Here is a 22,269-nt window from a genome sequence, read left to right on the forward strand (position 1 = left end):
AAGTCTATAACATAACAAGTCACATGGTCCAACAAGAGAAAATTTCAAACCAAATTTAGTATATCTAAAGATGAAAGTGAATTGAAACCAAGAATGGTACAAGAATGCTAAATTTCAAACTAAATTTTGAATAAACTAGAGAAATATGAGTACATCCCCAATGTCTACAATGGATAAATGAAGTTAGAATTATCAAAGGCCAGAATAAGCTGGCTTCTGTTTTCCATCATCGATGCTTCAATGAATAATAGGTTCGACCAGCCATGAATGAAACTGAAATGTACATACAACGCCCATGTAAATAAAACAAGTCACCCTCGCATTAAATCAATGTCAACATGAGTGTTACGAATGTCCAACGGCCGTGATGCCTGCCACGCTGCCAATGAAGCGCTTTGAGAAAGACTTTGATCTTGTGAAATGCTATTTAGCGCAACTGAATTGTCGACTGTCTGATGGTCCAAGTCTGTGGCACCTTCTACAGCTTCCCTTTTCTTGCTCTTTGTCTTTGAGCTACCCCATATGAAGCTACCTACTATCACCTGGCATCAACCATCGTGTGCTTCAGCCTCAAAATTAACAAAGAGAGGGAAGAAAAACAACGATAACTCCTTTATGGCATTTGCTAAGCTACTGTAGCATTTAGATGACTGCAATGGTGCTCTTTTGGTTCAATTTGTGACATGAAATGAAATGATGGTTGAATTTAATTTACCACAACTAAATAGCCAAAAACTATCCTGGCATGTTTCTGTTCTGTTGAACTCATCACCTCGCTACTCTATGTGACTACCATTTATGGTAACGGTTACAATATTTGTAAAGAAAACAGCACCAGTCCCTTAATTTCCATGTTGAAAAGATCAACTGGCAATTCATAGGAACGAAAACAATTTATTGAGTGAACACAATGATCGAAGGCCAAAGCAATGAAGAAGTTATTACCTGAACAGGGCTTGCTGCAATAAGCATCCCCCCTACGCCTCCACCAATGACACGACCATCAGGACTAGCAAGGGAGACACTCAGACCGCCAGTTCGGTTCCGGGAGCCACCACTTTCAGTGAGCAAGTAAGAACCTGACAGACATATTATCTCGAACCGTCCCTAAAGAAGTTACAATCCAAAAGACAAGAAACTGTTTATTATCAGAAAATCGAAAAATAAGATTCAAAGAAGATAAAAGGAATTTATATTACTAGAACAATACATATAAAAAATTGAACTGTCAAAGTTTTTAACTGAAAGAAAACAGAAGGATAAATGAAAAGGAACATACATAAAAGTGTGTCAGTGTGTGTATGCATGCACACACATGTTTGTGCATGAACGATTTCAGGACAAAATTACCACAAACATAACACAGATGCTAATTTTGAATTATTTTCCTGGCAACATATAGTTTTTTAGCAGAAATTTATGATGACTAACAAAAATGAGAATGCCTTTTATATTTGCCTTGCATATAAGACAAGCTTCAACCAACCTTTCATGACAAGGCTCTGGAGTTGATGAGCCCAGTTTCCCGGCATCACCTCATAACCATAAACATTACAATATACAAGAACATTTAGCCTATAATGACTCTTGAACCTTCACAAGGGATTAAAAAATTTATTACTCATCTACTACACACAGCTCATAACTGAGCTAGAAGTGGAATATGATAAAGTGTTCACACCTCATATGTGACTGTACCACCAGAAGTTGAGGGCTGACGAAGTGTCACGGTAGAGACAGCACCATTGGCTGACAAGATACACAGAGCTCTTGGCCCCTGCTGTGAAAACGACATTATTTTTGTTGCAATGTCCTACAAAAAAAAGATAAGCAGATTTAAGACAAAAGAAACTGCTTAAATACATCAAATATTTAAAAAGATACTGTACCACCTAATGTTTTTAGTAATAAAAAAAAAAAATCAAACTTCACAAAGAAATATGTATACAAAATGATAGGATTGAATGCAAAAATTTGATTGCCAATATAGCAGTAATAACAGAAAAATTATCACACCAGTTAATATGAAGAACCTCAATGTTTATTCCTTTTCCCATCAGATTTTGCATTGATTTCATTTAAGTAATGATCATCATACTTTGGCAGTTCGTGGTGCTCCTTTGAAACTTTGCTTGTCTTATACTATATACAAGCCAACCCACATCAAAATCATGGCCACCTCAAAACTACCAAACTCAAACTGACTCGAAAGCTTGGCTCATTTGGGTAAAATGTATTCTTTAATCTAATTATTATGTATAATATCTCCACCTCTACATAATTACATATAAATAATAATATAAAAAGTACTATGTCAACATAAACAAATATATAGACATCTATATAACAAATGAGCCGGCATATGACTCATGAATCAGGCCTCATCAAGCTCAGGCGTCTGAGCTACTCAATTCGATTGCAGACCTAATCAGAATCTATTCCACGTATGAAAGGTTACAACACAAAGTGAAAGAAATAAATAAAAACTAGCATATAAATGGCATCCAGCTGCCTGCCCAATGACACCATATCTTGGCCACCTTAGTTTATCAACAGAGAACTATTCATGGCAAAAGAATTGTAAGTGCTTGCATATAGGAATATATATTTATGAGATAATATGACATACTTCTCCCATTGCAATGGTGATAATATGAGGAGTAAAACCCATCCCAGCCGAACCAGACAGCAATTCACCTAGCAAAACAATCAACCATTTTGCAACATCATTCCCATACCAACAGGTGCCAATGCAGCAAGAAGCATATATTTAAACTACACATGTCATATGAATCCCCTTTAAACCAATCTACCCCACATGGAAGAATGCTGCTCTCACAGACAACTAAATTAGTAAAATGTAGCTGTTATGTTTGGTATAGACAATCCACATCGAAATTTGTCAAGCTGAAATCAAAAGCATAAAAAGATTGTAAAAAGAGGTGCTAATGTAGGAAGCATGGTTCAAAGTTATATTGAATATGTAATTAGATAACCACTTGATTCATTGGCTTCCTGCTTATTATTTAGCATCTTCGATGGGTTCACAGTAAGGATTAAGCTACCAAGGACATAAATTTGCAATTTTTTTTTGCAGCATCAAATGCTGCAACTTCTCTCTGGATTGCTAAGAAATTTGTATTTCATGACCTTTCTAACCATTGCTGTGTCTACCTGTATATGATCCAAAGTTTTTCAAAAATTTCTGTCCAACCCAGTAAATTCCTTTTATTGAAAATGTAGCAACTACATAATTCCACATTTTAGTGCCCTTGCAGGGTTCCATATGCCTCATAGTTTACCCTAAATTCTGTTTCACCCCTAGAGTATCCTGTCTACTATTTTTTGCAATTTTGTTGAGATAGTGTACATCAAACGAGTCGGAATGTCAGTGTATTTACTTCTGCTAATGAACATTCCAGTTATAGGCAGATTTGAACTAGCAACTAATCCCAGAGAGTGCACAACTAAAGCAGATCATATGACAATGTAAAAAGATGCATTATACTCTAACAAAAGTCTCTGAGGTTTCTCTTAACTTAAAACCCACACCATAAAATTAAAAATCCCTTCAACAAGCTGTCACCAGAATTAGCAAACAACTACAAGTCACCCATTAATCAATGTCAATGTCAAACACCATACAGAAACTGAAATTGCTATTGAAACTTACCAAGAGATGCTAACTGCTGCTTCTTCCCAGACCCTGGTGGCCGCCCTCTACCTCGCTTTGGTGTTGATGTTACCATCCCGGGATTAGCAGATGATGAAGGAGACAATGCCAATGAAACAGTCCCATCAGGTCCATATTTCCGAGGTCTTCCTCTTTTCCTTTTCACAGGTTCACCTGGTGGCAGCATAGATGGTACACCCACATTGACACCATGAGGTGTAATACCTGAAGAAGGCTCTATCGGTAATGCTGAACCAATGTTACCGCCCCCAAGATTGGATTGAAATGCTGTGTTTGGATTAGATAAGGGATGAATGCCTTGTGATCCATGTAAACCAGACTGTGTTAGTCCTCTTGATGTAAAGTAAGAGGCTGACCCTGATAATGCCATAGGGTCCCTCCGATCCATGCATTTATTCAGCTATCTTTCAAAAGAAACTCTGACCCCAACCTTGCAACTCAATGTAATGTCTCCTCCTGCTCTAACATTCACTACTCGGTACAAAGACAAGCTCTACAGAGAAGCACAAAATTCAGAAGAATGTGACACAATTTGCAAATACTAGACAAGAATCCTTCAGGAAATTGAATGTAGACTCTGTTTTTAAACTCGAATATCTACAATAAAAAGTCTTATGAAATAGTAATAAGCATTTTTAGATTGAAAAGTTCTGCTTCCAGGCAAATACATTGTTTAAAGAACTGCAACATTTTACATCTGTTCAAGAATGGAGCATAACAAAATCCATATCTTGATACCAAATTTCACAGATGAAGCTTTTCAAAACTACATATGAAATTAAAAACTAAGAGAAACAGAAGGAACTTCATAGACCTTCGGATGCTTAAGAAAGAACTATGAAAAGCAAAACAAAATTATGCAAAATATTAAAGGGAACAGAATTAGAGCAAAAGGCAAAACTTTTAGCAACCAAGAAAGCAAGAGAAAAAGAAGTTCAAAGTTCAAAGGCTAATAATATTAATAAGTTAGAGAAAAGACAAAGAGGGAGGCTACTTTTACAGCTTACCAAACCAAGGGAAACAACAAAAAGGCTTCATGCTGAAGGCAAAGAACAGAGAGACTGAAACAGGTCCACTGTCACCAACCCATTATAAAGCCTTTGACACCAAGCATCTTCAAAGGCAACCCCATAACCATATACACACAAAGCTCAACTCTTCAAGTTCAACCTTCAACACCACCCCTCTCCAAAAATTTACAGTTAAAAAAAAAACCACAAATTTAATTCAATGCCAATATATACGCCACAACAAACTCAAACCCAGTTCTTGTTTAGCACCACAAAGTGTGAGGAAGCAAAAGATAACCCAAGAAGTAAACAGTCAAAAAAGACCGAGTCAAAGTGGCATTTTTCAAACAGGTTAAAGGTCAGACTGTTTTGCACTCTCTGTGCTTCTCTAGGTCTATGACTAAGAAAAGGGAAGGAACTTTGAATGTGTAGGAGGGAGAGAGAGACAGGGAGGAAAAGAGAGAGATTTTTGAAAGGGCATTAAAGGTCGAACAGTTTTTTGGGAAATGCACAAAGGAGGAGGTCATTTGGTGTGTGAAAGAGAGCGGTATTTACTACTGGGTTTAGCACAAGTCCTTATCTGAATGCGTTTCTCTAGGATGAAGTTTACTCTCTGAGAAAAAGCTGCTTATCTCTCTCTCTCTCTCTCTCTCTCTCTCTCTCTCTCGTGTTTGTGACACAAGTGGAAGTGGGTGATGATCCTTGCTTTGCTTTGCTTTCCTTTCCCTTATTGGACTATTCATGGGATAGAGTTTGAGAAGCAAACAAAAACTTGACAGAAAAAGCACTTCTTCTTTGGATAATACCAATATTTTATTTATTTTTTCCTACATTTATAGATTTTCCTTTTTTCTTATTAAAATTTTAAAATTAATTTTGGATATGTATTACCCTTTGAGGTTGGGTATGTTAAGGAACTCTATCCTACGCGCAGATAAGGGCGTGCGATACATGTGCCTTACCCTATGTTGTATTGTATCCTATGGAATGGAGATATCTATATGAAGTTGTACACCACCCGTTAATTAGGTGTGCGACTCGAGTCGGGTCAACCCAAATATGCCCAAGTTCAACCCGACTTTTTAATACGGGTAGATAGATTGGAATTATGTAAACTTCCGTTCAAACTTAACTCCACCTTAATTTGATCATTTTTAAATATTGTTAACACATGAAAATATAACTAATAATTCGATATTTAAGTTAAACTTGTGTTTACGCCAGTTAACACTCATAAAATTTATTTAATGAATTACGATAGTTAACATTCATAAAGTTTGCTAATAATTTGCAAATGATGATTTCTTCTCTCTTAATTTAGATCTCATTGCCACATCTCGTCGAATCTCGCTAAAATTGATCTAATTAAGCTGATCTCTTAATAAACTATTCACAGTCAGTCAAAATTTTAAATGATTCATCATCGGTCTTCAAAATAACAATTCAATTGCTAGGTATAACTAGAATCCAAATTGAACAGCACCCAACACAACCCTGTTGTGATTGGAATATAACATAGTTGTATATGTTGGGGAATTAGAGATGGCTCTCCTTTCCCTCTTAAATAATGGACCAATGCATGTCAAACTTACATGTCTACACACACATTCTATCCACTATCCATTATGACAGGCTACGCATCTCTGAAGAGCGTGAGAGGCATCAAAGGAGCAAGTAGCCGTTGTCATTCAAAGGTGACCCCACTGAAAATGGGTTTGGGCCCCCCGGAAGAGGGTGACTTGGTTTGCATGTGAGTCTATCTGAGTGTATGTATGACTTGTCTCTCTCCCCCCACCACTTTCCAGGCCCTACATATTAAAACTTCAGAAAAATATCTACAATTACAAGAGCACTGATATTCTCACCTGCCTGTAGGAGCTGTAGCTGTAAAGTCTACCTTTAGAACTTATATGAGTATTTGTTCCATATTGTCTGTTGAATACAGGGTTTGAGCAAAATGTAAGTGTATGTTAATCAACCCTAAGGCTTCTCAAGTTATTGTAGATGCAACATTTGGTGTACCATTTGTATACTTTTTAATTCCCGATTGATCAACACAGTCAATTTAAGAGACGTCAAATGAATCATGAATCGAACTTAGAATTCTCTCTTTATCAATGTGAACCAAATGTTCTTTAAGCTATCGAACGTTATTGAAAGAATTAACAAGTAATTAACATATATAAAGAGACTCATTAACCCTAATTGCACGCTAGAAAACCTAAGTGGAGCATCATAGAGTGAAAAAAGTCAAACTTAAGTTCAATTAGAGGAGTGCACTTCAAGTTCAAAGTCAAGGAGCTGCTTTTTCCATCTGCATATTAGAATAATGTCACAAATAAAAAAATGTTGGAAAACAGATGATGCTTCATTTCATGCATCCAATCCAATAAAATATATTGAGAGACTAAATTTTATATTAGATATTTGGATTGGATAGTTGCATAGATTAATGGAGATCTCTTTGTTTGGTCCAGCATTGGATCATCAACTCCAAAAGTGGAAATACCTTAAACTCTGTTTTCAGAAAATTTCCCAATATTTTATATTATAGGGAGGCCTCTTTGTTCTGGTTCTTGCCCAATTAAGATTTTTTAGTGGGCCAGTGTGTAAGTCGTTTTCAACATCAATCATCAATTTCAGAAATTGCTATAATAATAAAAATGTCAGTACACCATGTTGGATTTTTTTTTCTTTTCCTGATAACATTTTATGTTGATTAGTACTTGCAAATTTGTAGGTTTTCCCACTGTACTTGGAAAAAAAAGATATCCTTAGTAATTGAATAGCATCTAAATATATGAAGCAAAGAAATGTTTTCAAGATAAAGGACTTGAATTTGACATTGTAGGTAACTCATTTAAAATAGAGTAAGTTGCAAAGTTGACAAGATTTTATATTGAAATGAGCGATAATATACAAAATTCACACACACTATATGGATTATAGGACTCGAATTCAGGACATTTTCTAGGAGATAGAGAAATTTTTAAAGCAGCATTGCTTTAGAATATATGGAATCAATTTTATGAATATGATGATCCAATTGTTCATTTTTTTTTAAAAAATTTAAAAACAAGAAACAAATCACTTTCCTGAACATCCATTCTCTCCCAAATGAGAAAGGAATATTTGAGAGGGAAAATGACCTAAGAGTTAAAAAGCAGAGAGTGTGTTGGTTGGTGGAGCTACCCTCAACCTATAGTTGTTGAAGAATAACTTGTAGGTATTTGGGTGAATTAATTAAATTTTTTTTTTTAAAAAAGGAAAATTACAATAATGTTGTGTTTGACTAGGAAGTTGTACTTGCTATTTATTGGTAACCATGTCTTTTTCTTTAGCTAGTTTCTACATTTTGGACAGCAGAAGAGTTACTGTCCATGGAGAAGTGGTCAAATGAAAGAGGGCACACCAGACATTACCAAATCTTTTATTGGCAACAAAGCAAATAAATCAAAGCATAATTCAAAAGAAATCTGACTGTCATGATTATATCTCAACACAAGTCACCTAAAGCAGCTAGTCCGTCGGTGCACAATGAAAGATGCAAGGTTTTCACCAAAATGCCACTAGTGGCAGTTTTTGTTTCATGAGAACATGTAAGTTTTATATACATTTGTAGCCTATTTTTTTGATAGTTTAAGTTTTTGATATAGTAGTTGTCTATCATGGTATTAGAGTTTGTTTGTGGGTAAAACAAATTTAGGCTTCAACAGAGTCCTTTTGCAAGTAGTCTGGGGTTCGATTCATGTTTCCGCACTACTTTGTTGGTTTGCAAGGCGTAGAGTAGGGCTACATTTATACGTTTGCCTCTCTTCCCCCATTGATCTACCTCTTCATGTGTAAGACGACTTGCACGTGGGGAAAAGTAAATTTTATATACATTGTTAGCTCATTCTCTGACAACATAAGCTTTTGCCACTAGTGGTTGTGTAATAGTGTAAGATCTGCATACTTGGAAATAAGTACGAGAACATTTTCCATTTTATGTTTAGCAAGTGCAAACTCGAAAGATTATTTGGTAATTCTTAATGCAGAATGTTTTTGTTTGTTGATTTCAAAACCATTGGGGCATAATTTCTGCAACTTAATTCAAATTTGTATAAGAAAAGTAAACAGAACTAAAATGAAAACAGAGATGTTTAACGAGTGGGAAAATTTCAGAGGAAAAGGGCAAAAGGGTGAGTATAGCCGAGCTTCAATTGGTAATTGCTCAACATAGATGGTGGTGCTTCGCTCCAAATATGCCGAAAAGAACCTCCAACCTTTCAAGTATTCTCAACAAAATTATAATTGCTCCTACAAGCGAAGGTCCGAGACACCCGATTTCTATACAAGATCAAGCTACTGGGTTGCCATTTGCAAATCAAGTTCAACCAAGACCAAATCTCACATCTTAAGCCAAATTCAACTCAACTCAAGTTCTATCCTGAGAATAGTTTGTTTTGGTGTACTTGGTGTCCTAAACATAACGCTCAGACCTATCCAAATCCATGCTCTCCAGGACAACCTTCATGATCAATACCAAAGTGGCAGATGTGCCAATCTTCCCATCAGGGCGGCAGGAAATTTGAATGTAGGGATACAATCTTTGCGAAGGCACGGCTCCTATAGAAAACGGAAATAAAAACAATACAGGATACTCTTTGGTCCCTGATAGGAAAAATGATTAATCTTGTGATGAATCAACCTAAATTATCAGAAAATTTCCATCAACTACATACTTCATAGCACCTAAATTCAGGGAACCAGAAATGAAGGTTTAAGTCCATTCAATAAAAGAACCATTTGACGAAAAATATCTCGAAAGACGTTACACAGAAAAACTCCGCTAGAAGATTAAATTCTCAAGCTCAACCAGATGAGAAGGTCGTCTGGTTGATGGCTAAAACATTCCAAAAAAAAAAAAAAAAGTTCATCAGTTCCAATTGATCTCTAATCAGAGTCAGGCTATTAAATCACAATCTTCACCTTTTTAAGACAAATACACAGTGCATTTTCAAGATGATTATCTGTCTTTCCTCTTGATCACCCTCCACATTCTAACTACTAAGCCACACTACGCATTAGGACACGGGTAAGCATAATGTTTTGGTATTGTCTTGACAACCCAAAGTTTCCAACTAAAATGGGACATCATCTTTGTAAGCAAATTGATCGGAGCAAAAGAGCAACAACATTAGAGAAACCTAAATTTCACATTAAAAGGAAAATTCAAAACCGTTCCTTTGAATACTTCTTAACATACACAGACAAGCATTGCAATTGAACCTCATTTGTCAACCTCCATTGCTTGGGCAGCTTTAGCTTTTGCAGTCGCTGTCAGTTTGGTCTTCAATTTCCTCTTGCCTACTTGAAACCCACCTTTCTTGTTCTTGCCACTACCATCAACCTGAAGCATATAATTTGGTCAAAAAAAATTTAAACAATCCAACTCCAATATAGTGTCTTATGTTCAATTGGGAAACTCAACAGTCAATAGATGGGAAGAAAGCCCAACAAATAGTTAAATTTTTAACATTAAATGCAAGTTTAAGGCCAGTAGGCAACCTTTTTCACTTCAGTTGAGCTAAGCTACATCTAAAGAGAAGGAAAACTTACTTTCATCTTGCTCTTCTTTGCTTGAAGCTTCTGTGCCTTCTTTTCTCTTTCTTCTTTCTCTCCTAATTAATTACCAAACAAATTTGAAACTTGTAAACTACATGACATATAGGTATCCAGAGAGAGAGAGAGAGAGAGAGAGAGAGAGAGAGAGAGAGAGAGAGAGAGGCTTGCTTACTTTTGAGTTCGAATTCGTGCTGCCTTTTTCGACGAGCAAGATCGTTCTTTTTCGACATTTTTCTCGCGCAGCTCTGAATCGCCGGGAACCCCTCTGCTTTTGGCTTTCACTTTCCTTCTTCAAAATCTTCCGCGAAAATTGACTAAAACCCTAAACCTAGTCAGATATTCAAGAGAGAGAAAATATTAAAATAGTTTCTTAATTATATTTTTTCAGTTTTCCAAATAACATTTACCGGGCTTTCTTCTTCGGCCCAAATAACATAAAGCTTCTTGGGCTGTGAAAAATTGATTTCTTCTGGGCCGTGAGTGATTTAAAACGAAATAAAAAAGCAATAATATACAGAAAATACCCAGCTCTTCATAGCTTCGGCTTCCTGGGTCAGTTAGGAAGCTTTTGCTTACTGGGTTCTGGGTTTTGGAATCTGGGTCCTGCTCAAGTCGGCTCAGGGACAAGTACTTCCTTCTTCACCTTCAAAGTCTCGGCCTTGCAGATACTCTGATATCCGAAGGGAAGATTATCAAACCGGAGACATAGAAATCAACCCATTAATCAGGTACATAAGGAGAACAAATCAACTTTCGTTCTCTGGAAATTTACGGTCTGGTTCTTGTTATTGCTGAGATAATTTTCGATTTTCCTATTTGGGGTTCTATTGATTGTATTGACATGTGCCTCTAATGTCATTCCCTCATCTGGGTCCTATCGAATTCTGTCGAGTTCTATGATTATTCAAAGGGTATATTGGGTTTTCAGGCTATGATCTTTTGGGATGCTCAGAAAGATAGGTGGCAATTGGAACTAAGTTTAAAACTAATAACTATGAGTTGTTTTCTATCTGGGTTATGAGTTTCAGGATTTTGTGCTTAGTTTTGCCTAAAAAAGAATTACAGTATCACTTTGTTGGGTTGATTTATGAGGATTGCATACTCTTAAGATTACAATCAAGGCGTTAATGCTCTTGTAATGGCACTTGCATTTGTCTGGAACCTTCAAAATCTTTGGCCCTTTTCGATACTCAAATCCGATGACCTGAAAGTATCTAATGAATTAGTACGCAAACTACCAGTACCTGAACACACGAAACAGTTTGTTTATGCCGTTCGGGAGCCGGAAACTCAGTCTGTAATTTACATACTTTCTGCTCAAAGTTTATCAGAGTGGTCAGCATTGGATGCTGATTGTCTTATCAGGGAGGTTAGACCTGATGCTGTTATTTCCCAGGTGGGTCTTTCAACTGTGACTGAAATTCAATCTGAAGAGACCGTATTAAAAGATGGTTTTGACAACTCAGTTCCCACTTCGTCGTTTAAAGTTCTCAAAAGATGTTTTCTGGAGAAGGTTAATAAGGAGAAGTATGAGGATATTGCAGGAAACTTGGTTTTACAAGAGATCTTTGGGGTTGGTTTTCATGGACACTTTTTGGTAGCCAAAAAGGTGGCTCAGGAGGTTGGGTCTTCATTCTTGGTGCTTGAATTGCCATTTGTAAAATGTTCTGGTGGGGAGAATACCTCAAGTGAACATGAAGCAGTGAGCAAGTTCCAAGGTTTAGCTAGTAGTTTGGTTCCACAGAAAGTTGGTTCAGTTGCTTCGTCAAGTTCGTCGAGGTTTTGCATAACCAATGATGTTCATTCACAGATGGTTAAGTTATTAGCTCCACATATTGATTTATCAATATCAAGGCTAAGTCCATCGACTTCTGTTTCTGAGGTGGGGTCAAAAGAAATTCAGCTGCAATCCAGTTATGAGGCCCCACAATTTGCTCAATCAATTTATCCATTTCTTGTGGATCTGCATGATATTTTTGCTGATATCCCATCAATGGGAAAGGCTCTAGCTTGTGCACAAAGGATGTTTTATGATGTGAAAAGAGGTGAAGCTGTAGATACCAAAGTTATATCTGAAGTCTACGCCTTCCGGATTGCAGTTGAGGGGCTGAGAATTTCTATGAACAATGCTGGTCGGCTTCCCATTAATAAAATAAGGAATCTGAACTTAAATAAGATTGATTTTTCTGAGCTTCCAGTTGAGGACAAGTCATATGCTCTCTTTGTTCAGGCCCTTCGCAGCCAGACTAAGAAGTTCAAGACTATAGTGGCGGTAGTGGATGCTAGTGGCTTGGCAGGTCTTAGAAAACACTGGAACACCCCTGTTCCTCTGGAGGTCAAGGATTTGGTTGGACAGCTTGTTACTAATTGTGAAGGCGAGGGGGAAATGTCAAACGATACTGATAGGAAGCGGCTAATAACTAATAAACCTTTGGTGGCAGTAGGGGCAGGGGCAACAGCAGTTTTAGGAGCCTCTTCGTTCTCAAAGGCTGTGACACTCAAAGTTCCTGCTTCAACCTTTATGAAAGTTTTGACACTCAAAGTTCCTGCTTCACTTAAACTCTTTCTAAGCCAAACCCATAAGACAGTAGGACTTGCCCTTAGTAAGACCCTTGGCCCATCAAAAGTGGTAGCTCCAGGTTTTATGAGTTCTGGAGTCAAATCAACACCTATATTGAAAGCAACTGCTTCTGCTGAGAAGATCCGAGCAGCTGCCCATAGTGTTATAGCTGCTGCTGAGAAGACTAGCTTTTCAGCTATGAGAACAGCATTCTATCAAATAATGAGGAAACGGCAGCTCCAGAAAATCGGTGTCCTACCGTGGGCTACATTTGGGTGTAGTATGGCAACTTGTGCCGGGTTGGTTGCATACGGAGATGGGATTGAATGTGCTGCTGAATCTCTACCTGCAGCTCCATCAATTGCCAGTTTGGGTCGTGGGATTCAAAATTTACACCTGGCATCTCAGGAAGTGGCACAGAGAGATAGCACCAGATTACAAAAATCAATTGAATCCCTCATGTACAGGTTTAAGAAAGTCAGAACTCAGTAGTAAGAATGCAATTCTTATCTTATTTGCATAATAGTGGATGCTCTATACAAAGTGGTTGATGGCTAAAAGATGGACTTCATGTAAAAGAAAAGAGTGTCTAGAGCATGGGTTCTTCATATCATCATTTGTAGTTTTTTCTGCTTCTGTATTGGGACTCTTTTCTAGAAATAGAAACAAATTTTGCAGAAACTTTTCCTTGTTTATTGTAAATATTCAGAGTTCTTTTGAGTGCAGTTAGATGAAAAGTGAAAGAAAATGAATATATTCATATATGAACGAAGATTTGTAGCTATTAGGTTTGAGCAAGGTTGAATTTTGTCATATGCTTCTACAACAAATTGGCTCTCTTTTTTCTCCAAAACAGGCAGCTTGAATTTTGTCTATGGGCTTGTAACAGCGGGGCATACTATGGGGCACTTTCTTTGTTTTTGTTTTTTTGTTTTTAATTTTAAGAGCGTTTAGTTTTTAACTTAACAATTATTTTGAGACATAAAATCTTAATTTAGAAAGTTGAATTATACATCTTTTACCTGGACAAAAATGTCTGATTAGATTTTGATTTCCTATCTCACAATTTTCAATGCTCCCAAAACCTAGCACTCACTTCTCTTTCACACCCTTTGTAACCCATATGTGTTATATTTCTAATTATAGGTTAATTGTTGAAAGTGGTGTGTCTGTCTCCTTACACTTAAGTCGGTGGACCTGTTCTCTTACACTCAAGTTCGCTCTCCCTCTCCGTTTGTTAGTGTAGTTTAGAATATATTTTTAAAAACCTATATAAAAATTTCACTCTGATGTTGATTGGGCTCTCAAAGAGGCCGACATGGATCCTAATTAAATCGTCAGAAATTTGTCAATCAAGGTGACTTCACTCTGCCTTTGACTTTGTTAATGATTGTGTTTTGTGGCTGCTTCTCCTTGTTTTAGGGCTTTTTGCTCTGCTTTGGGAGATTCATATAGTGCATTGAGGTTATTGTTGTCTATATATTTCTCCATTATGTCTGATTTTTGTTAGGCAACCAGGTGCTGAGGGTGTTCAGTGTTCCAATTTTTCATACTAGATAATTTGTCCATGTGCTTCAAATTTCTGTTGTGCACGTTTGGTTTCAGAAAACCAAAAACAAAAAAAATCTGCGGAATAGAACATTTGATTGATGAATTCTTTTTGCACATATCATAAGGAAACGACATATTACATATTTCTTACTTTATTTGTAACAATATATTTCTTACGTTTATCATATAATATTAATAAATATTCATTTATATTATAACACAATAGTCTAGTAACACCTATAATTACTCCAAAAGTGATATGAAACCGAAAATTTCATTAAAATATTGCCTTTTGAATTGTAAAAGAACATTTTGTATTAACCTCTATTTATTATTATTTTTTCTATAGCAATACAATTTTAATGTAGTTTATGTGCCATAAAAACCACGGCTTGCCCTTTATAAATTCTATATCCAAACGGCGCCGTAAAGCTTATCTTCAACAACAATAATTAAAGCAGGCAAATGAGAAATGATTATGGCGGGAGCGATGGGGCAGAAGAATGATGAAAAGTCTTCGACTTGTGTTGGCCGTTGGCCCCATTCAATACCACACAACAACAATTCAATTCAATCTCTCCACCAACAAAATCCAAAGACCATTGGCGGTGGAATTTAAAAAAATTCAAAGCAAATAATAAGACCCAGCTAATCAAAAGTAAAAGAGGAAGAAAATTAAGCTGGTCTAATTCTGCACAATTAAATTAATCAAAGAATGATTTATATTGTTTCTTAATTTAATCTCCTTTGACTCATGATATGGTTTGAATAGATTAATGGCAGATTTGTTTGTTTAAGACAATTATATAAAATTATATAAAAAACAAAAACAAATACTATTGCAAACACCGAGCTTTTTTATTCCCTCTTCTTATATTCTACACGGATCTTGAGCTGTTTCAGACTATCACTTTGTTTTTCTCTTCTTTTCTCGATTGGAGTTTTGTTTAATCGTTTATTTCTTTGCTTTTTGAGGCAAAAGCTTGGATCTTTTAAGGGTTCTGCTTTGATCGAGAAAGGGAATATTTGATTGGCTGGAAGAGACCCAGAAGAGGGTTTTTAACATTGGAGAAGAAGCTTGAAGGTTTTAGAGCTTTTTGGGGTCAACTGGGAAGCCTTTTGCTTACTGGGTTTTTGGTGTTTTGTGGCTTTCTGGATCAGCTAGGAAAATTTTGCCCACTGGGTTTTGGGTTTTGGGTTTTGTATCTGGGTCCTGCTGTTTTTTTTTTCCCTCTGATTTCAGCTTCGCCAAATTGGTTCAGGTAATGAAAGAGCTTTTAAAGCTGCAGTTAAGTTGCTATTAACATGTCATTCTCATTTCATTTGGCTTTGAGCATTTATTCTTCATTAAATTATGATTTAGTACTATTTGGTAGGATAGATAGAAAATGCTAATGCCCAACGCAATCATAATGTTTTCTGATACGAATGAAAGGAAAAGGAAAATAAAAGTAATCTAAATTAGTTTGTAGCTAGAGCATTCAGTTCTGTTGGTTTACTGCCTAACAGTAAACAGAATTTTTAACCAAGAAATTGTGTATGTAGTCCAAACAAATCTCTGCTAGTACCTGTTCTCTCCCTCTACTTTTCGTGCTACTTGAGTTTGCTTGAGTTTCTGCTTTCATCACATTTCTAATTCAATGTTCCAACAAAATTAATGAATCAGGTATTTCTGTTCGGACCAATTTAGCTTCATTGGAGCATTTGTCCCACTTGAATAGCAGTAAATTTGATCTAGTTAGCATGAAGCCAGATGAACCTGAATTTACGTGATCTTCGTTTTGTTTAGAGACAGTTTCAAAGGGATAGTTTAAGTTGATACTGTGACATTGACATGGGGTGTCAATTCTCCAAACTCATACCATGTTGCTGGAATTCACAATTCAAGGCAGCGGTTCTTGAAGCTCCTGACATTGGTGGGTTAATTATATGTCCTTTTTTTTTGTGTGTGGTGTTTTGTTTTAATGGAGAAGCGGATCATATCTGATGCTCGTGGATTGTTGCCCTTATTGCAGATAATGAGGAGAAGAGCGATGTTGATTACTTGCCTAGATTTTGTGAATTCACATTTGAGCAACTTAAAAATGCGACATCTGGTTTTGCAGTGGAGTACATTGTGTCTGAGCATGGAGAGAAGGCTCCAAATGTTGTTTATAAAGGGAAACTGGAAAATCAGAGGAGAATTGCTGTTAAGCGCTTCAATAGGATGGCCTGGCCTGATGCTCGGCAGTTTTTGGTAGACAGCTTTTAACTTGATTTCTTTTCCTTCTATGGTTTCTCGATTACTTTCATCCAAACCATTAACATGGTATTTTTCTACTTCATAAAACTCTTAGTCAGCACATAGGTGACCAGAATTGGTGTATGTTGTCTGCACAACTATTGTTTTTATCTTTATGTTCTAAACCGATGTAATTTTCTGTTGAGATATTATGGGTTGAAATTTGGGTCATAGACTACTTTTGGCAGATAGTATTCACAAAATGCAGTGCTGTATTTCTCTGACTGTGAAGTCCATTTCTTTTGGGCCATATATATTACTTCATCATATTGTTTTATCAGCTCCATTGAAAGAAGGCATTTTCTGTCTTCTCTATTCTATGACCACTTTTGTGAGACGATTTGATTTTCCAAAACTGCAGGAGGAAGCAAGATTGGTTGGTCAGCTCCGCAACCGGAGATTGGTCAATTTGCTTGGTTGCTGTTGTGAAGGTGATGAGAGGTTGCTTGTGGCCGAATACATGCCCAATGAAACACTTGCGAAACATCTTTTTCATTGTAAGGTTTAGTTCTTAAGTTTATATGAGGCTTACTCTTCTAACTTGCACTCATTTTTCCATTTAGTGGATACCTGATCCATTTGGTCCTGCAATTGCCTCTGGATAATGGTTCCATTTGTCTTACTCATGACTTACCACGGACTTCATTTGGAATTGGACATAATAAGATATTAGGCATCACATTTATTTTAGTAATGATGACCACATATTACATTAGAAATTCAAAATATAATTGTCTCGCTTAATTTCTCACTTTTCCACCCTGAATTTTGTAGTACTGAATGCTACTTGAGAGTTTATATTGGTGTTGGTATGAGTATCTACAATGATACAATGGTTGCTAGTGTGACCTTTTTTATTGTTGGTTCTTCATTCTAGGTTTTTACCCCCTCCCTGTCTGGCATTAGATTTTATTTATTATTTATTTATAATTTTTTGTACTATTAGACAGAAGTTAAGGAAAAATACCCTATGTGGTCTTGTTTCAGCTATAGTATCTTTTCTTATTTTGGTAAATTATCTAGTTAATTGCATGGATGCATCACCTGTTGAGTACTGTGCTAATGTTCTGTGGAGATTAACTTTATTGCTTTCTTGAATCAGGGGAAACACAGCCTATGAAATGGGCAATGCGATTGAGGGTTGTTTTACATCTCGCACAGGCTCTAGAGTACTGCACAAGCAAAGGGCGTGCCCTTTATCATGACCTTAATGCTTACAGAATTTTATTTGATGAGGTAACTATTTATTAACTCCATCTGTTCAGTACCATTTTTCTTTTATGTATATTCTGCTTGCATTCCTTGATTTTATGTATTATAATTTTGCAGGATGGAAATCCTAGAATATCTACCTTTGGCCTGATGAAAAATAGTAGGGATGGGAAGAGTTATAGTACAAATCTGGCATTTACTCCTCCTGAATATCTTAGAACTGGTATGTAGCTCCTAGAAAGCAGGCAATTTTTTTTTCTCCAAACAAGGCTCATTTAAGTTTATGATTATCTTGACAGCTGCATGGTTTAGCTATTTAAGGTAATAAAGTCATATTCTTGTTTGGTATTTGATAATAACTTGGAATGTCCTTGTTAACAAGCATCCAAAGCAGATGTAAATGGTCTTCCGACCATGGTAGACTAACTAGCCTTAATTATCAAATACATTAACAATTTACTTTCCAGAATAGTTTCTTTTGTTAGAATGGCAGATCTGTCTTCGTGAAAATTTGTCTCATCATCAGATTTATTTTCTCCTGATATCTAAAAAGGAGTTCAATATGGAAATGTCGGTGCTGTGACAATTACTCTTGATGTGGATGCAGTTCAGCAATTATTGTACACTGAACAGGCATACTCCTTTTGATATATAATGTTTTGGAATTATAGGGTGAGCGCTGTTAAGTCTTTTCACCCAAACTGATCCTTCTCAATATCTTTCTATAAAGTATTGGTTGATCATATTTTTCCTTAAATATCATGTGGTGGTGCTGATTTGGAGTCTCCATGTTTATTTGCAATTGTATTTATGATTTAAGATCTGACTGCTATTGGCATCTCACAACGTACAGTAATTGCTCATTGGTTTGCAAGATAAGTCTATGACTTTGCTTCACGTCCCTTGTCATGCAGGGAGAGTAACACCAGAAAGTGTAATATATAGCTTTGGGACTCTTTTGCTTGATCTTCTCAGTGGAAAGCATATTCCCCCTAGCCATGTGAGTAATTTCTTGAGTGGTAAAAGGGAACAAAATAGAGAAAAAGGTGTTGACAGGAAAAGAATATTGTTTCTTGATGTTAAAACTTTCTCCCTACACCATAATATTTTTTACTTTCAATTGTTAGGAATTCTGCATCATGATTTCATCTTCTCTGGTTAAGTGTAAATACTGAAGTAAATTTCTTGACTTGATGACTGATTATTTTGTACCAGGCCCTAGACCTGATTCGGGACAGAAATCTTCAGATGCTGACAGATTCTTGCTTGGAAGGACAGCTTTCTGATGATGCCACTGAGTTGGTACGGTTGGCTTCACGATGTTTACAATCTGAACCCCGAGAGCGACCAAATCCAAAGTCATTAGTTGCTTCTTTGACGCCTCTTCAAAAGGAAACTGAGGTCAGTTTTGTGTTTCTCTTATAAAGCTTTCGAATTTCAACTAAATCAGGGAGCATCATTTGACCACTTGAAAAGTTGCACAAATAGTTATAGATCCGCATTTTGTGGCAGTCTTTTAAGCACAATATTTAATGGATATCTTCTTTCCACCGGACTCAATCTGAGCTATTTCTGCAAGCGCAGATCTACCGGATCTTTATTTTTATCGGCAGTGATCACTTCGACACAGAACCTTTTGACAAGTGGAATATTTGAAAATTTGAGAATGGGACATGGCACTCATGTCTTACTAGTTATGTAGGACTTATGAGAGCTACACTTTTGTTCAGTTCCTTTCATGGTGAGCGATATTCTAGGAAGAATCTTCGAAAATATGTATCGCCCCAAAACCGAGGGTCATTTTTATAGGGGTTTTAAGGTATTTTGAATTTATAATCCCTTAAACTCATAGTTACCAACCTCAAAGTTAGGGAGATGGAGAACCACCTTCTATAAGAATATATCTATTTAAAAGTCTATGCTTACTTCTTTGGTGTGAATTCAAATCACTAATGATCTGAACCATCTTAGTAGTTCGATTAAATATAGATGCTTAACATAATGCTGGTATCTGTAGTTCCTTTAAATTTCTTTTTTGCTTACAACTGCAGGTTCCCTCTTTTGTTTTGATGGGTATTCCAAACAGTACCTCCTGCTCTCCTCTTTCACCACTTGGTGAAGCGTGCTCAAGAAGGGATTTGACTGCTATACATGAGGTCCTAGAGAATATCGGCTATAAAGATGATGGAATGACAAATGAGGTTCTATATTTTCTTAAAATGATGGAGAAATATAAAATTGCCTCTACGTCTGCATATTTAGCCTTCTAGATAGTCTGCTTCTGTATTCATTTTGTGCCTGTGGTTGTCACTGAACTTCTCAGTTGCATATGTTCTGTTGCAACTGTCTGTTGAGTTCTTGCCACTTTTATCTTGTATGCAAAGTACTGTTACTGAAACATTTTCATTTCTCACATTCCACTGCAGCTCTCATTTCAAATGTGGACTGACCAAATGCAGGAAACATTAGATTCAAAGGAAAAGGGGGATTCTGCTTTTAAGCAGAAGGATTTTAGAACCACAATTGAGTGTTATTCACAGGTTAAGTTCTTATTGTGATACTGTGGTTGGTTGGTTTCTTTTTGCATTCTCTTCTCTTGTAGGGAAATTATACTCATTCCAGCTATTAGAATTAGTTTCAGAAATAACAAAATGTGCTTGTAACATCTTATCTGCTAAGTCTTATAGGAACGAGTAAAATTGGTAGTTTATAAACAGTCACAAAATTAGTGGATTTGATCCTAGTAAAGCCTTTGTTGCTACTTTATTTGTATGTGTTATCCTGCTAACAGTTTCTTCCACTTGCAGTTCATTGATGTTGGAACCATGGTTTCTCCAACAATTTTTGCCCGGCGTGGTTTGTCTTATCTCATGAATGACATGCCTCAGGAAGCTCTGAACGATGCAATGCAAGCTCAAGTAATTTCCCCAATATGGCACATTGCATCTTATCTTCAGGCTGCTGCCCTTTCTGCCCTTGGAATGGACAATGAAGCACAAGCAGCACTGAAGGAGGGTACTATGCTTGAAGCCAAAAGGAACGCTGCAGCTGCAAAGAAGTGAAAACCAAGGATCAGGTACTGAATTTGACACTTCTCAGTTTGGCTCTCAGCACATATAGATGTTGCTCATAAGGTTTCGAATCATGGAAGTTAAAGCTTCACTCAGTTCCATGATATTAAGATTTTGGTCATTTTCCCGCGAGATATGTTGTATTTGAGTTCTTTGATTTGATCTGATTTCTTGTCCGTTAAATGTTTCCAGTATATGAATTACTCTGGAAAAATGGAAACAAAAAAAATGTTGTAAACAACAGTGGGAGGAAAAAAGCTTGTAATTTGTGTACAAAATACATAAAAGATTCCTGGTGTATTCTTTCTGATGAAAAACAGTGGATACCATTCTCAGTTAGAAAAAAAGTTCAAGTTTGACAGCAAAACTATGAGATGGGGGAAAAGAAAAAAAGAAAATTAGTTGGCTTTCTGTAGGAAATGTTATGACTTAAAATACCCTGCAGAAAATAACATTCATGGCAAACAATTGTTCTTACATAATTGCTTACAAACAAAGACAGTAACAAATAAAGGAGTTAAGCAATATTAATCCACTACTTGAAAACTTCTGCAGATATATAGTTGCTTCCATGGCAACTATGCATTCTTCAAGTCAAGTGAAGCATGGATGTTGTCTCCGAAGATGCTGGAGCAAAAGATACAAGTAAACAAGCACCCGTAAGTTTTGAAAACAGACAGTTAAAGTTAACTACAGAAACCAAATTAAAACAAAAATAGCTAAATTTTATCTAAAAAGAAAAAGAAGAGTTGATGTACTTACAGCTTATCTATTAAGCATATCCTTGAGTTGCCGCTTGATCAAGACTACTCGCGTATCTCCATGACCTCTTGAATATCAAAGTGCCGCAAACTCCCCAAACTCCTCAAAATCCAGCAGCAAACCCAAGCCCCATGCTGATGTAAAAATCCCAGTGTAATAAGCTCATCCTTATCATCCTCTTGATTGCTCAATTCCGTTTGCACATTTGATCAGCACACAAATTTTTAAGTGGAGGTCCACAGAGTTGATTTCCAGCATAAACAGAGGGATCAAAGCCTTGGAGCTGAGTCTCGATTGGAATTTCGCCAGATAATTTGTTAAATGACAAGTCCAAGAAACTAAGACGATCAATCCGTGAAAGGCTTGTTGGAATTCTTCCTTCCATCTGGTTTCTTGACAAATCAAGGGCATCCAATGACTGCAAGTTTCCAATCTCTGGAGTGATTTGACCTGTTAATTGGTTTCCCGACTGGTTTAAAGAAACCAACTCAACAAGATGAGTGATTTCACTTGGAATCTCC

General features: G+C 36.5%; 4 protein-coding genes across 8 annotated transcripts; 2 read left to right on the top strand and 2 right to left on the bottom strand.

Moving 5' to 3' along the window:
- On the bottom strand, window positions 102–5,436 carry LOC18786200 (AT-hook motif nuclear-localized protein 9). Its single transcript, XM_007218221.2, has 6 exons — window positions 4,702–5,436; window positions 3,674–4,187; window positions 2,630–2,697; window positions 1,682–1,813; window positions 946–1,107; window positions 102–542 (listed from the first exon to the last, which is right to left on the bottom strand). The coding sequence occupies exons 2-6, from the start codon at window positions 4,080–4,082 to the stop codon at window positions 312–314; spliced, it is 1,002 nt and encodes a 333-aa protein (XP_007218283.1). The 5' UTR covers window positions 4,083–4,187; window positions 4,702–5,436; the 3' UTR covers window positions 102–311.
- Window positions 9,637–10,658, bottom strand: LOC18784881. Its single transcript, XM_007220446.2, has 3 exons — window positions 10,484–10,658; window positions 10,306–10,367; window positions 9,637–10,096 (listed from the first exon to the last, which is right to left on the bottom strand). The coding sequence occupies exons 1-3, from the start codon at window positions 10,539–10,541 to the stop codon at window positions 9,977–9,979; spliced, it is 240 nt and encodes a 79-aa protein (XP_007220508.1). The 5' UTR covers window positions 10,542–10,658; the 3' UTR covers window positions 9,637–9,976.
- LOC18787049 lies at window positions 10,845–13,635 on the top strand. Its single transcript, XM_020558458.1, has one exon. The coding sequence runs from the start codon at window positions 11,450–11,452 to the stop codon at window positions 13,361–13,363; it is 1,914 nt and encodes a 637-aa protein (XP_020414047.1). The 5' UTR covers window positions 10,845–11,449; the 3' UTR covers window positions 13,364–13,635.
- Window positions 14,959–21,789, top strand: LOC18786750 (probable serine/threonine-protein kinase At5g41260). 5 transcript variants are annotated; one of them, XM_020557794.1, is made up of 12 exons: window positions 14,959–15,684; window positions 16,089–16,338; window positions 16,438–16,658; window positions 17,065–17,200; window positions 17,806–17,939; window positions 18,033–18,138; window positions 18,830–18,915; window positions 19,131–19,316; window positions 19,967–20,116; window positions 20,342–20,455; window positions 20,723–20,991; window positions 21,542–21,789. In XM_020557794.1, the coding sequence occupies exons 2-11, from the start codon at window positions 16,257–16,259 to the stop codon at window positions 20,975–20,977; spliced, it is 1,470 nt and encodes a 489-aa protein (XP_020413383.1). In that variant the 5' UTR covers window positions 14,959–15,684; window positions 16,089–16,256; the 3' UTR covers window positions 20,978–20,991; window positions 21,542–21,789. The 5 variants fall into 5 exon arrangements, with proteins under 5 accessions (XP_020413383.1, XP_020413384.1, XP_020413381.1 ...); XM_020557795.1 differs by lacking the exon at window positions 21,542–21,789 and having other exon boundaries at window positions 20,375–20,455; window positions 20,723–21,333; XM_020557792.1 differs by lacking the exon at window positions 21,542–21,789 and having other exon boundaries at window positions 14,962–15,684; window positions 20,723–21,333.

Source organism: Prunus persica, chromosome G2 (assembly GCF_000346465.2).
Source record: "Prunus persica cultivar Lovell chromosome G2, Prunus_persica_NCBIv2, whole genome shotgun sequence".
NCBI lineage: Eukaryota > Viridiplantae > Streptophyta > Magnoliopsida > Rosales > Rosaceae > Prunus > Prunus persica.

Bases quoted from the DNA above. Each gene is read 5' to 3' on its own strand.
- LOC18787049 (XM_020558458.1), top strand. From the start codon at position 11,450: ATGGCACTTGCATTTGTCTGGAACCTTCAAAATCTTTGGCCCTTTTCG.
- LOC18786200 (XM_007218221.2), bottom strand. From the start codon at position 4,082: ATGGATCGGAGGGACCCTATGGCATTATCAGGGTCAGCCTCTTACTTT. The intron at 2,698-3,673 runs GTAAGTTTCAAT...TTGTTTTGCTAG, and splicing joins GCAGCAGTTAGCATCTCTTG to GTGAATTGCTGTCTGGTTCG. The intron at 1,108-1,681 runs GTGTGAACACTT...TAACTTCTTTAG, and splicing joins GTGGTACAGTCACATATGAG to GGACGGTTCGAGATAATATG.
- LOC18786750 (XM_020557794.1), top strand. From the start codon at position 16,257: ATGGGGTGTCAATTCTCCAAACTCATACCATGTTGCTGGAATTCACAA. The intron at 17,201-17,805 runs GTAAGGTTTAGT...TTCTTGAATCAG, and splicing joins TGCGAAACATCTTTTTCATT to GGGAAACACAGCCTATGAAA. The intron at 17,940-18,032 runs GTAACTATTTAT...ATAATTTTGCAG, and splicing joins ACAGAATTTTATTTGATGAG to GATGGAAATCCTAGAATATC.
- LOC18784881 (XM_007220446.2), bottom strand. From the start codon at position 10,541: ATGTCGAAAAAGAACGATCTTGCTCGTCGAAAAAGGCAGCACGAATTC. The intron at 10,368-10,483 runs GTAAGCAAGCCT...GTAATTAATTAG, and splicing joins GCACGAATTCGAACTCAAAA to GAGAGAAAGAAGAAAGAGAA. The intron at 10,097-10,305 runs GTAAGTTTTCCT...TATATGCTTCAG, and splicing joins CAAAGAAGAGCAAGATGAAA to GTTGATGGTAGTGGCAAGAA.